This window comes from Caenorhabditis briggsae, assembly GCF_000004555.2.
Source record: "Caenorhabditis briggsae complete genome, chrI, whole genome shotgun sequence".
Taxonomy (NCBI): Eukaryota; Metazoa; Nematoda; class Chromadorea; order Rhabditida; family Rhabditidae; genus Caenorhabditis; species Caenorhabditis briggsae.
The window spans coordinates 10,494,204-10,509,192 of NC_013489.2; the positions used below are offsets into that span (position 1 = coordinate 10,494,204).

Sequence of the window (14,989 nt, forward strand, 5' to 3'; positions counted from 1 at the left end):
AACAAGTATTTTCATATTTTCGCCTTTGGAACTCTTTTCAAACTTCACTCCTTAATGTGGTCCCTTTCCAGAGATGTAGAGAACTCTCAATACTCTGTGACGTCACTTCTTACTGTAAAGGTTTTCTATCCCAAGACAAGCCGTCTTGGATACTGTAGTTTCATTAGCCTGTTTACGCCTTTTTTCGAATTTCGTAAAATGATTGTTATTCATTTAGCAACAAAAATGACGAATTTCAGGATAATGGACAGCAAAGAAAACAATTATGTAATATGAAATATGAATCATATTTTTGAATTTTCGGTTTCTAATTTCTGGTTTCAAGACTGTTTTTAGTTGAATTGCCGTTATCTTCTCCTAAAGTCCTCCTTTGTGAAATAATTCCATCCAGTCTAGTTCAGCTTCTATTAAAAAAAAACCAAGGAATAAATAAATATTGTTTTCTGCCTCACTTGAATTCGAAATCGAATCTCATGGTCCTCCATATGTTTGTCTCCCTCCTTTTCCCTTCCGTCGGCAACAGTAAAGTAAAACTTTCGGTTAAAGAAAAAACAAAGAGCACTCTCACTTTTCGTGCCAAGACCCAGATGTCTTTATTTATCTTTTCCCTGTCTAAATTCACGGTCAAAAAACAAAAATAGTCTGGGAGGTGTCTGTTTCTTGGGAGTACTGGGAGAAATGTCTCAACTGGAAAACAATTGATGAGTAAACAGAGGAGAGTGCTGAACTGTTTATTTGTTTTGCCCCTGAAAAATTCAGATTGGCTTCTCTCATGAAAATAGTATTGGTCCTTCTGGAATTACTTGTTTATTTTTGGATTGGTTTATTTTTTGAGCTCCACAGAAATGTGTATTGAGTTTAATTTTGAATTATTGAACTATCGGAAACAAAGTTTTAATAGTAAATGTCAGCGACAATTTTTTTTCAGAAAATCGAGATATAGTTCATTTCTTAGCAAGTTTTTGAAAAATGTTGTGTTTCCACCAGAACAGAAGTATTAAAAATGCCCGGTTGGTTACTTTTTTGATTACATTCAAAACTTACAGTTGTGGTGGGATTCCAAAAAACGTGAGTAGCTTTTACGGGCGTTTTGTTCTCTGATTTAGAGAAGTACTGTAACAGTATTGTTTAACAACTCATGACACAAGTTCTCTGAAAATTTGAGTCAGTTCAAATTATGTTCAAGCTAGTTATGACTCCTGAACCGAATTACATTTTTTTTTTGCTCCGATCGTAATACCCCGACAGCCCGTTTTTCAAAAAAAAACTCTAAAAGTTTTTAACGGATACTGAACCACTGTTTTATCTGGACATTTTTATACAATACACTTATTGCGTTATAAAGATTTCAGCTATGGTTTACTTTTTTGGTCTAACGAGCCCAAAGAGAATCCCACCCTACACGTACATTTTGATCTCATTTATCTTACTTCCTGTGAAAGATATCAAAAATCCGTCCACTGATAAAAAACTTTTAATATTAGGATAAATAATTTGTCAGTTGACCACTTTTTGATATCTTTTACAGGAAATGAGATAAATCGGCTCAAAGTTGACGGTTTCAGAACGTCCCTTTTGAATGTTTACGGTATGTTTGAGCAAAGTTGTTTGCCCATGAACAAACTGCCTCTTATCACATGGTAAATTTTTCTCGCCTTTAAATAATTTCCACAACACGATGTTCTGAAACAGTTATAGTAGATTTATCGAGTTTTCAATACTAGGCCATACTAAACTTTTCAGGCCTATCCTCTGATGATTTTCTGATCATGAGTCGTCATCCTATTCCGTTCTCTTCCAGTGAACTTTTGTTATTTTTTCGTTGATTCTTCGATCGAATTTGCCGACCTTGTTCTAATTTTTGTGTCCTTATGGCACAATATCTTCCTTCAACAACATGAATTTCCCATTGCCGTAGATGTAATTTTAACGATAAACCGCCGACGTTTCCCTTGATTTCCTAACGATATTCTTCGTATTTCAAGGCCAATCTCGGTTTGGTTTCTTACGAGATGGCTGCGTCTCTCGATTTTCCATGATCTCTCGTCAGAAATCTCAAAAAAGTGCATCTTTTCGGCCGATGGGGCTAGATGAAAAAAGGGGAAAAAGGGAAGAAGATTCGTCCTGTCGACGGGGGAAATGGGAGGAGAAATATGTTCCGTATTCTTGACACTGAAGGTTTTATAAATGAATCGAAACATCGGGAAAACGACACATTACTGTCTCATTTTTGCAAGATTTCGTAAATTGAGTTCTATTAATTTCGTTTATTGAGTACATCCGCCATGTAATTTTGATAGAAATACATATATCAACGAGATGTATTAAAATTAATTATCTTTGTTAACATTATTGCATTATTGAAACAGTCAGTTAACAGAAAAAGGCAAGTATACAAAGTTTTCAAAATTTTTCTCTTTCGTAAAAATATGTTAAAATCGGAGTTGTGGAAGAGAAACGCTGGTGGCCAGTAACCTAAAAAGTTAGCGATTTTTCGAGAGAAAAATACGTACTTTTTTATTCGATTTTGGAAAAGTTTTAGACCTTTTTTATGTCTTTGAACAATTTCCAAAGATTCTTGTTCGATTTTTCCGGTTTTTTGTCTTCAATTTGGTGGAACGATGTTTGATTACTGTAGATTACTGTAGAAACCTGAATTCATTTTGCAGTTTTTTCTGCATATTGACGTGGTTTTGTTTAGAAAAATAACTACAAACTAAAAGGTTTTCTACAGTAATCTACAGTAATCTTCCGTAAAGAACACCGTCCCGCAAATTTCAGACAAAAATTCGGTAAAATCAAAAAACATTCTTCAAAAAAAGCTGAAAAACCTAAAAAAGTCTAAGAATTTTGCAGAAAATTGAAAAAAAATCAATTTTTTTTCTCGATTTTTACTGATTTTTGTCAAATTTATCACTATGAAAAACTTTAATTTTCCGACTTTTTCGGGGAAAATAAGATGAAAAAACGACGAAAATCAGTGAGAATGAAGAAAATGAACTCCTAAAATACTTATATTTTTAGATTACGGTAGTTTCGCTTTGGGATCTTTGGCCACGGAGGTGCTTCGAAAAATAGAAGCCCACCCTCTAATAGAAGCTCATGGGCATCTAGTAGAGAAAATAGGGTAATTAAAAATTTCAGAATTGTCGGAACTGTGATTTTAGAACTCGAAAATTTCTCAATTTCTGATCTACAGAATACCTGGATTTTGAATTTTGAGATTCTGAAATCTCAGAACTTGATAAATTCGGAATTTTGGAGTTTAGAATTGCAGAATGAAAACTTCGAATTAAAAAGAAACACAGAAGTTTAGAATTCTTAACTTCCGAATTGTCAAATTTCTGCTTTTTTGAGCAATTTTTTTTGAAAATTAATCATTGAAAAATAGAAGCCCACTTTCTAATTGAAGCCCACCTCTAATAGAAGCCCATCCCGAGAAAAAGGTTGTAAAATAGAAGCCCATGGGCTTCTATTAGAGGAAATGCGGTATTTCAGAAAAACTTCTAATTCGGTCAAAAATAAACCTTTGGAATCCTATAAAAGTTTCCAGATTTTTCTGATGCTTCCAACTTTCTTTGAATTTTTTCATGAAGTTACGAGATCCCTAAACCAGTTAACATCACTTGGGAATCTCAAATCCTACAATTTTGATCAAAATTTGAGACATCAAAATGAGTAGGTGGATCCACTAAAATTCCCTGTTCCACTTGAAAAACCAAGGAATCAATCCATGAGATCACCAATAATCCACACATTGACAGCTTCGTTTCTCTAATTGAAAGTTTCGAAATACATTCTATTTGGCCAAATCAGAATATCATCTTCAAGTTATATCATATGCTCATGTAGTATTAGCACTAATCCCGTTCACCTGAGGAGTGCAAATTTCATTCGAAACCCGTTTGTTAGCCCTTCATAAAATGTTGCCTAATCTTGATTCATGTGACGGCTCGCCGAGAACTCACTAATTCAATTTTTGCCCTCACAAGATATCAGAGCTCACACGGTGTTTTATGAACTACTATTTAGATTTAAAGTATTACATTTTTCAAGAGACTGTTATTTGAGATGTTTACCCAGCTTTTCTTTGTGAAGTTTCAGGGAGATATTAAATTATATATATATATATATTAAATTTTATCTACCGTATTTTCTCAAATAGAAGTCCACACAAACGGTTAACTTTGAACTCAACTATCTCGATTCCTGTGAAAGATTTCAAAAAAATGTCGAATGATAAAATATTGGTGATATTATGATAAAAAATTTGTCAGTTGACAACATTTTGATATCTTTCACAGGAATCGAGTTTATTGGGTTCAAAGTTGACCGGTTGGGTGGCTTCTATATAGGAAATACTGTAAAAGTGCCACAGCGTTATCTTACAACGAAAACTCCTTGACCTTTAAGATTTATAAATTTTTGAAATATCGACCTATTATCCGGAAAGTTGTGTTCTCGTCGAAGATTTGGATAACAACACCATTCCGTATGAACCAAAGTTTCGAAGCATCCTTAATTTACTGTAAACATCTTGAAACAGAAAAATCTGAAGGTTTCATTATCAAAATATTATACTTTTGAATCGTTCCTTTCTCTGGGTTTGGCAGGAATTCCTAAATTTTAAAAAAATCCTCATACAATCAGAAGTTTTGAGATGCTTCGAAAAACTCCCGAATAAACCGTAAACATTTTAATAAAATAAAATGTCCCCAAACAGTAAACTTTGAGCTCATATATTTAGGTTCCTGTCAAAGATATCAAAAATCTGTCAACTGATAAATTGCTTATAATATTATAATAAAAATTTTATCAGTTGTCATATTTTTGATGTCTTTCACAGGAGCAAGGGTATCGGCTCAAAGTTGACGGTTTGGGGATATTCTATTAAGTAAGGTGAAAAAACTTCAAACTATTCCCCCTTTTCAAACTTTTCCGATATTCAAACAGTTTTGAAAATGCTCCTAAATGTCAAAGTTGTTTTTGTCGGAAAGGGGATGACTTCAAAAGAAGTGTCTGTCACCAGTTAGAACCGAAATCACTTGGGGTAGAACGGTGTAATTAGAAGAAAAGTTATGAGGTTTGAAGAAGGGGCGTAACAAGGTTGAGGTTTCACAACAGGAGAGAATTTTGAATTAATTCTTTTTGGAATAGCTTCAATTTCTGCTTTTCTAGGAATCGGAGTAGTATGAATAGGCTACCGTAACCCAACAGTAGCATAGGCTAGTAGGAAGTAGATCATTTAGTTCACATGCAATTTATATAAGCTCTTCATAAGATTTTATTCAATTTTTTGAGAATACAGTATGTATAAATTGCGGTATTTGCTCTAATAGAAGCACAACCTAACCGTCAACTTTATGCTCAATTATCTCGATTCCTGAAAAATATCAAAAATTTATGAACTGATAAATTATTTATCATAATGGCACCAATATTTTATTAATTGACAACTTTTAGATATATTCTGCAAGAACCGAGATAGATTGGCTCAAAGTGAACATATGGAAAGTGTGTAAAGATAAACACAACGTAAACACAGTAATAAAACTTTCAAAAATTTCTGTTTCAGAATTTTTACATAAACTTGAAAAAGCTAGGTTGACCTTGTAAAAGAAATGTGTTCTTTTCTGAAATCATAACAGAGGAAACTCCGTGGCACGTTTGCCGTATTTCCTGGAAAAGAAGCCCACCCAAACCGTCAACTTTGAGCTCAATTATCTCGGTTCCTGTGGAAGATATTAAAAACTTGTCAACTGATAAATTATTCATCACATTATCACCAATATTTCATCAGTTGACTACTTTTTGATATCTCTCATAGCAAACCGAGATAATTGAGCTCAAAGTTGACAGTTTTGATAGGCGTCCATTAAAGTGAATACGGTATTCGGTGTATCTCCTACAGTAATCCAATTTTGTACAGAAAGAAAACCTCTGCAATATGTTTTTGTATTCTTCATATGAATCATAGGTTTTTGAAATTATGTACATAATAAAGGCCATCGCCATAGAAAAAAGAGAGTGCATGTGACCAACAGCTGGGGTCAGGGAAGACCCTCGAAGATGGGCGGTCAGAAGACCAAAGAGCGTCGTTTTGAAGGGCAGAGGTTTTCTGATTCCAAGACTACAGTATTCCAATTTGGAAACCTAGAAAAGCTTCCAGGCTAGTAGATCAGTTTGGATAAGTGAGCACAAGTTTCTCCCCTCCTTCTTCTTCTCTACGTTTCAAAAATCAAAGATCTCTAGGTTCCTCCATTTTCGGTCGGATTCTAGGCCACCATAGATCTCTTCCTCATTCGTTTTCTTTCTGCAAAAAACTAGAAATCCTTGCATTTATGTATTCGTCCATTTGAAATTCTCAAATGACCCCTCTTCTGACTCACTTCTTTTTAGTATCGCTCATCTTTTTTCAAAGTGTCTAGACCCATCTCTTCTTTTTCAAAAAAAAACCACATGATACTTCCATTCGCCCTTTTTTCAAGTCAAACTACATCTCTCATTCTTAATTCACATGTTTCCCATTTGTCTACCTAACAGTTTATTTCAGTTTCCCAAACCTTTTTTCCTGTAATCTAGAAGACCACACACCTCTCTGATACCTTATCATTTCGTTTCGTTCCCAATACAATTTGAAACATCACACAAAAAATGAAGAGTTTGCCACGAATTTTCGGAGATCACAGACGGGAACATTCGGCGCCCGGCAGCAAGAAAGTGATCGCTTATTTTAAGGGATCACTCCTTGGAAAGAAGGGAGCGACCAAGGGAGGTCGGATGGGGGGACAAATGGAGCGGCAGCAGAGACACGTGCCACGTGCATGACGATTCTGAGGCTCCGCCCCTTTTTGTTGACTTGTTTCTCTGTCTAGTGCACTTTGGATCTCTTGTCCCCCCCCCCCCTCCGCTCTTACTGCAAGACACCACACCAGCTGATTTCAGGGGAAAAAATAGAATGCAACATTTTGGCCTGTTTTTTTATTCTGTTATTTTTTTTTCAGTAGAAGGAAAATAAGTTCAGTTTTGAGAGTTGACCGTTTTCTAATGTTGATTTGTTTTCATTTGAGCCTCAATCTGTTATTGTAGCAAAGTGCACCCATAGAATTGTGTTGTTTTTGGCCCGAGAGACCCATTTTCGACATGTTTTGAACCCGGAAAACTTGTAAATGCGCTCAAATGCGAATAACCGTAATACTACAGTAACATTAGCGTTGGTCTCGACGCGAAAGCATTAAATTGAGCTGCTGAGTCGCTACTCAGCGGTGCCTGCATTTCATCAGATAAAAGAACGGAACAAATTTTAACGTTCCGGTAGAATAGTCGTGCAGAATTTAGGGATTTCATCTGCTTCTAGACGTGATGATGTTTTTAAAACTACGGTGCAAAAATTATTTAAATAATACAGTAATCTACCTTTCCGCAAACACAACGGCAAAATGCAGACAAGAAATCATAAGCTCATTATTTTCTGAACAGATTTAAAAGTAACTCCTTGCCCATGACTGCAAAAATTCAACATTTTCAACCTTCCGCTTCCGCAAATTACACATTCGTTATCACTCTAATTCTCTCTTCCTCTCTCCCTCTCTGCCCCTTTCTCACTGTTCCCAAAAACTTAAAAATTCTATCCGTTTTTTTCTTATTAGATAATGCATTATCTTCTCAGTGCAACATCTTCTAGCATATATTCTATTCTCTTTTTTCCGTCTCAAAGTTCATAAAACAGTTTTGCACTTTCCCAGTAAACAACTCATCTCTTTTCTGCCGTCGCAAGGGGTCGCCCCGAAAAGAGTTGATCTCTGAAACCTCTGCGCCTCGGCGATGCCCGACCAACGAGAAAAAAAGCATTCGCATGTCCTTTTTCTTTTCGTTTTTTTTCTCTTCATATTCCCGCAAAAGAAGGACATATCGGTTTACTTTACCATCATTTGACCGGAGGGGCACATGTGATGAAATGGAGGAAGAGAAAAACGCACAAAAGCTGATTCTTGATAAGGAAAATTTTGCAGAATACGTTCCTTTCCTTCAGTTGCCCTGTCTGGTTTGAAATAATGCCGAAAATCATGCTTTTGTGTTTCAAAATAAGCTTCTTCTCTTTTTTCCTTCTTATCACTTCCAGACAGTCCATTTTGAAATAACTTTTGACATATAAAATTGTTATTTTCCCTGGTGTTGCTCATTTCAAAATACACGTTCTTGTATTCACTCTTGCCCCCTTTTACTGTGGTTTCTGACATGAATATTAAGGTTGTTTCGCTTCAAATCTTTGTAAGCTGAAATGGAATTCAAATTTTCCCAAAATTTCAGCAAAAAACTTCAAATCGTTGCTTTGATTGTCAAAACTTTCTTGAAAACTTCTCTCGTGACATGCAAGCCTGGGAATATCGTGAGGTATGTTGTTTCTCGTACGCAGACACACTTTGAATGCATACACTCAAAACTACCGTAACCCAGCGGCGAATTTCGAAATCAATTTTCCCAATTTTCACATCAGCTAAAAATAGTTGTTTTGAACCTATTTTTCGGGGAAAAATCGAAAAGTTTGCACAGCCTGTGTGTCTGTTAAAAATCATTAGAAAAATATCTCGTTTTTTCAGACCGATTCCCCGCTATCATCGGACGTAACTTTGCACAGTCTTAAACCAGTTGAAACCGACTCCGCAATGAGTATTGCCAGTGATTTTGATGGTAATCAGCATATTTTTTTTAATTGTTGGAAATTCTCCGGGATATCCCGGAAATTTTTTGATGCCAATCAATTTTTTACCTTCAAATTGTTTTCAGAGACCTTCTGGGATCAGGAGCTCAACAGAGGACGCTCGCAGTCGTTCGGTGGCACTACTCAGTATTCTCAACAGTTTATGCAACGGAAAATAATCGGTCGCCCGTTTTTCAAAACTTCGTTGGAGACTGTAGACAGTGGAACAAACAGGTACGCGATGAGTTTCATTTTTTTGTTTTCCGGTGATTTTTCTGGTGGTCTAATTTTGACAAAAATATGTACCTAAAACACAAGAATCGGGGAAAATCTCTTTATTTGCTGCAAAATTCTTCGCCCGACGCACTTTTTATCAGTTCGCTAGACTACTGAAAGAAGCTTGTGGTATCAAGGTGTCTCTCTTCTCGTAAACAACACAGAATCCGGATCTCGTTCGAATTCCAAAGATCTTCCTGTCAATTTCGGTATACAATTACCATCGGCGCGCCGCCTAAAAAAAGGTCTCAGCTGACCTTTTACTGTGATTTTTCAATTCTCGGTCGCCCAGTCGCCTCGCGTCATCTTTTTATCTGTCACATTCAACTGCGAATGTGTGGTTTTTGATCATTGAAATTTCCGATTATTAGGAGGGGAGGTATTGGCACATCAAAAAGTGATTTTTTTTTCGATTCAGAGGAAAACCACAAGAACCTCTGGGTGTGAGATTGATGTCATTCCCGTCCACCCAAAGTTTTTTTGATTGTTTCTTTTTATAATTTTTTGTCTGTCTTTCTGTTTGATCATCTGAAATCGAAACCTTTTGTGTCAGCTGTTTAGGAGGTCTCCGACCCGCCCATGTGAAATTCACGTGAAGGGAAAAAAGACAGAAATGCGAGCAAACAAAAAGGGGGTTTCCCCAATTTATTCTCGCGGAGCTTTCGACTCAAATAAAAAAGAAGACAAGAGAAAAAGATCTGAAAGAAAAGATCTAGAAGAATTACCAATTGTTGCAAAATAGTCACCTGACTCTTTTTGCAGGACGGGCAGCAGTACAGTATCCCAATATATTACTCACTGTGTGTGACGTTCAGAGGTCGAAAACTGTCCCGTTTTTTCGTTCGTTTGCTCTCTGTTTTCTACCCAGACAGCAGACTACCCTCTACAGAGCTTGTGCTCTCTCGCATTGAGTTCCATCAGCTGTTTTTCGACTTGGTGGAAAACGAAAGTCAAGAGAGGGGAAATTTCGGCAAACAATGGGTATTTGGAAAAGAGAAAATGCACTTTTTGGTACACAATTTCAGCAGGAAAATTCGGGGAGATTTCTGACATCTTGAAAATTAGAAAAAAAAGGAGTTCAAGTTGCTTAGAATTGTTCTAACAGAAGTCCACCCATGCCGTTATCTTTGAGCTCAATTATCTCGGTTCCTCTGGGAGATATAAAAAATCTGTCAACTGATAAAATGTTGGTGATATTATGACAGATACTTTACCAGTTGACAGATTCTTGATATCTCTCATAGGAACCGAGATAATTGAGCTTGAAGTGCACGTAAAAAGTAGGCATCTACTAGAGCAAATACGGTTGTGTGCTAATGACCGTTTTCGTTTGAAATTCAAAAAAAAAGGATTTGTTAGGCGGCTCCCGGCGCGAGATAATCCAACTGTACTTTTCTCGACCTCTGCGTCTCTTCTTTTTCTCTCTCTCTCACTGGATTTCAGCTGAAGGATAGAGAGACTCGTCAGAAATGTGTTCCTACTCTCAAAGTCTGTCTGTGATGATTTTTTTTCGTTTTGCCTCCTCTCTCCCACAGAACGGGTGAAAGTGAAAGTGTTTGTTTTGGCCTTTGGTTTTTTTTTTCAACCCCCCTGTCTCGTCTCCCTCTCGAATGATTTTTTCCAGTCGATTTTTTTTTCGTTTCGATCAAAAGGTACTCTATCATTCTAGAACCCCGAAGATGCTCTTTGTCCTTCTCAATTTTTGAGCCATTAGATACTGTCAATACAATGCCAGTCTTTGATCAACCGTCGCGAGAAGGCGCTATCTTCGCTTTCTGGCGCTGCTAAAATGATAGCAGACAGACGCGTTGACACCATATCAACTCTTTTCTTTTCTTCTTCTTATTCTTCTCCTTCAAAAAAGAGTGAAATGAGATGACGTGGCGGGAGACATCTATTGTTTTTGTTTGGGTCTCGGGAGAGGTGATTTTCAAAAAGGTTTCAAGGTTCATAGAGGTTCACAGTTCAAATGACCATTGTCAGCTGATTGTTCTCTAAAATACTGTAATTTTGAAATATCTAGCTCCTCCTCCTACAAAAAAGAAAAAAACTGATATGGGTTTTCCTTCGGTTTTGCACTTTTGTTATTGTTCTTCGCGGACGACTCTCTCAGAACTTTGAGAGTTTTTCGTGGAAATTTTTTTTTTGGCTTGTTGACTTTTGGACCAAAGTTTTGGTCCATGTCCTTTCTATTAGACAGAGCCCTGTCTGAAAACAAACCAATAAAAATTAGAAGTGAGAAAGTCTGAAAATTGAAATTCCTAGAGAGCGAATTCTGGCAACATTTTTTGTCGCCCCAACGTTATCTCTTTTCTCTTTTTTTTGTTCCTGCAAAAAAGAGGACTGAAAACCGGTTCATCGGTTCTCCTCCTCCCCTCCGTTCCTCTCGATTCGGTTTCCCGACGCTGTCTCTCTCTCTCTCTCTCTCTCTCTCTCTCTCTCTCTCTCTCTCTCTCTCTCTCTCTCTCTCTCTCTCTCTCTCGATGTCGTCGAAGGGGAAACCAGACGAAATTTCGTGATGGAATACCGATAACTTGTACTTTTTTCTCACTCCACTCCATCTGTCTCTAGACCCGTCTCTCTTTTTGCGGAATTTTTCATCAGCAGTCATCCCCTTCTGATTTCTGAGAGTGAAGAGGAAGTGTTTAGAGGATTACGGTAGTCTACGAATTCTGAAGAGAGAAGAGAATCAGAGTTCACCTCCGCCGACACTGTTTTTTTTTCTTTTCGACACTTTTAACCCCCTCCTTCTTGCTAATGCTCAATGAGCCATGATCATCCTTTCTTCTCGCCTCTTCGATTCTTTTCGTTCCTCTCCTGATCACCTCATTTCGAGAGATATGGAGAGCATGTGATGTCTTCTCACCACCACCACCATCGAATTATTTGACAGATTGATGATGCTGAAAGCCAGGATAAAGATTCTCTTTGTCATCGATCGGATTATCACTGAAACTCTTTGGCTAAAGGGGAATGGTTCAAGAACATGTGACACCCACGTTTCTGACCTATAAGCCTAGTCTTACTAGCACACACTGATCTTAATGTCAATGGGCAAATCTATGATGACGTTAATGACGGTGCGATTATGAAGGATATGGGATTATGTCAACAGATGCTGCTGCTTCCACGCTTCCTCCTGATGGGTAGTTCTGGAGACTCATTCGAGTTTTCATTCGCCTCCGTTTGCGGCCCTACCGTACTCCTTCGTGTTAATGAGACGAAAATGTACTTTTCTTCTTCGATTCTGGAATCTTCTTTCCGAGGAACACTTGCCGGTAACGAATTTTTGAGATTCTTATCTCTGAAAGAGTGTATCTCGAAAAATGATGTCTGTTCTATGAAACAGACGAAAACAACGTCCCTTGGGGATACAAAGAAGTTTTTTGCTTGATTTCACTATGTCATGTACTTGGTAGCCTTTTTGTTCGAATACCAAAAAGCCCAAAGTTCTGGGAAATTCCTAGAAGGTCCCCGAATGTCCCCGAATATCACATGAGCTGTTCTAGACGAATGTCTGCGTCTCTTCGTCTCTCATTCTAGATTCTGAGAGGAGATGGGTTGGGGACTGAAAAAACGACGACAATTAAAGGAGTTGATTGAAATTCCAGTAGACTATGTGAGTCATGACTCACGATTCCCCCGCCATCTGAAAATTTGCTTCTTTTTTGGGGAAGTATTGCATTTCAAATGGACCCCTTTTCCAGACCGATGGTTCCTTTTTTGTTTTTTTCAGCTTGGCTTGGAAATAGGTCAATTGTTCTTTTCGCTTCTAGACTTCTCCTTTCTTCCAATTTCCTGGAAGACTTCCAGGAAGTGTCTCTGTAACTACTCACCCCTTCCATTTGCTCTTTTTTGAAAAGAAACTGAAAATGAGTAAATGGAGTAGTTTGTTTTGGACTCCAGAATCTTCTGGACCAGCGGGTGTCGGATTTCCAATGAGATATTTTCCATTTGTTTTCCCCTGTTGATCCTGAAAAAGAATCGGATGATCTGAATTTTAGGGTCTGAAGGAGTTTGATAGATTGGGCAAAGTCTAAGGATCAAATTGAAACGTTTGGTCGTCTTATTGCTGCAAAACTTAAAAAAAAAAGTAAGGAGGCATCAGATCTGATTCTTAACTTTGATTCGTTCGCCCTTCCATTCCCAAATGGACGCGAAGTCTTCGTTCGAAGACGTTGACGCAATACTTGAAAAGGACGATGAAAGATGGAAAAAAAAAATGGAGGAGGAGGAACTTGTTTTTTACTAGTAGCAGTGTCCATCAAATGACAGAACTGCAGTAAAAACTTCTTCTCCCACTGCTTTTTTTTCCATCCCAACCATTTTTTGATTCGTTCGAAATCTCACCTTGAGGTCATTTATATTATAAAAACCCTACTGTAGCTACTAGTTTTGCTCGAGGAAACTTTTTGAGCCATCCCTCTGAGCTGATGCTTTTCCAGCACATTCATAAAGATAATCCCCTCTATGATGATCTCTACTAAACCAGTGATGCCTTAAAACTCGTAGATCCATAATAGAGAGAGACCACTGAGCAACAGAGCAACTTGTTCGGGGCGGCATCTTGGCAAATGGTGTGGTGGTCACCGGGAATCAGATGATCCTTAGGAATGGGGAGGGGAGAAAAGGCTAATCACAGTAAGTGAAACAGCAGAAGAAGAGCATCTCCTCCCTTCTTTTTCATTTCCTTTTGCTCCTCATCTTTTAAGTTAACGAAGCGAGAAGAAGAAGTGAGAAAAAAGAAGAGTTGTAGTAATCTGTGAAAGTGAGTGTAGAAGCGTCTAATTAGTTATGAAGCTATTCTCTCTATATCCAAAATCCCTTCACTTTCGCACTTTTGCTCATTTCTGCTCATTTCAGGCGTCAGTGGTTAGCTAGGTGGTTTTTAATCAATCTCATCTGTGTTTTTTTTTGTCGAAAAATGACAGAAAATCACCTGGGATCTAGGTCCTGAAAAAAAAGAAAACTCAAAAAAAATGTATGAGACAGACAAATCCGAAGACCTTTTTTCCATACATTCATAGATATTTTTTCTCTTCTCCTTTTTCTTCTTTACTTCATCGTCGCCAAGAGAAGAAGAAGACGCCGGACGTCTCTTTTTTCTCCCGGTGAGTGAGTGTGCCTCTCCTTCTCCTACTCCTCCGACATTCCCAATTTTTCCAACCAACCATTCCATTCCTTTCTTCTCTTCCTTCTCACTCTGCGTTCATTAGCTTTCTCATGCTATTTCATTCTCTATCTCCATGCCCCATGTCCCGCCGTCGCCGCCGCCGCTCCTCATCGTTTTTGTGTTGCATTTTGCCACTCCAATGGCCTAACGGCCGCCTGGCGCCCCCCGTGGAACACTTCTTCTTCTTTTTTTTCTCCGCCGACAAGATTTACCGCAGAATGTCTGACCCTGACAATACTGAGAACCACCGAAGTCTTCTGATTTCTCGCACTTCTAGCTCTCTCGATTCTAACAAGATTCCGAATTGGGCTAATCTAATTTTCTTTTTTTCTTGCCTCGAGAAAGAGTATTAGTAAGCTTATCTCCCCCACTAATCTCTAGCTCATTTCCTGCTTAAAATGTTCTGAAAAAATAATGTTTCCCGATTTTTTTCTGCATCTAATCTTAATCCCAGTTAGTCATGACCTATGTCTCAACTAGAAAATCTGAAAATCTAATAAATTACAATTCTCTACGTCTCCGACTCTCTTATTCATTTGATGCGACAGTTCGACTTTTTTTATCGAATGACTGACCCAATGACGTTCACTTTAAGGGTTACTGTATTTTCGATTTCGAATTTTTTAATCGGATTATCTCAGCTCCCAAATTGAACAATTGGCATACTGTATCTCACACTCTTTTCCTTCCTCTGCATTGTTGAATTTTGGATTACTGTAGCTCTTCTTCTGAGAAGAGTCTGAAAAATGTGCAACAAGAATCAGTTGGATCACCAATCACCATATGATGACTGCGATGGCTCGAACTGTGTCCTCTCTCTTAAAACCTCTCGCCACCTT

The 14,989-nt window shown here is 37.8% G+C and overlaps 1 protein-coding gene across 1 annotated transcript; it reads left to right on the forward strand.

The window, feature by feature from the left end:
- Positions 1 to 8,370: 8,370 nt before the first annotated feature.
- Positions 8,371 to 10,477, forward strand: CBG12823 (the record flags this gene model as incomplete). The annotated part of the gene is made up of 4 exons (XM_045241185.1): positions 8,371 to 8,394; positions 8,601 to 8,691; positions 8,788 to 8,939; positions 10,421 to 10,477. 4 exons carry the CDS (start codon positions 8,371 to 8,373, stop codon positions 10,475 to 10,477), a joined length of 324 nt encoding a protein of 107 aa, XP_045094980.1.
- Between the last annotated feature and the right edge of the window lie 4,512 nt (positions 10,478 to 14,989).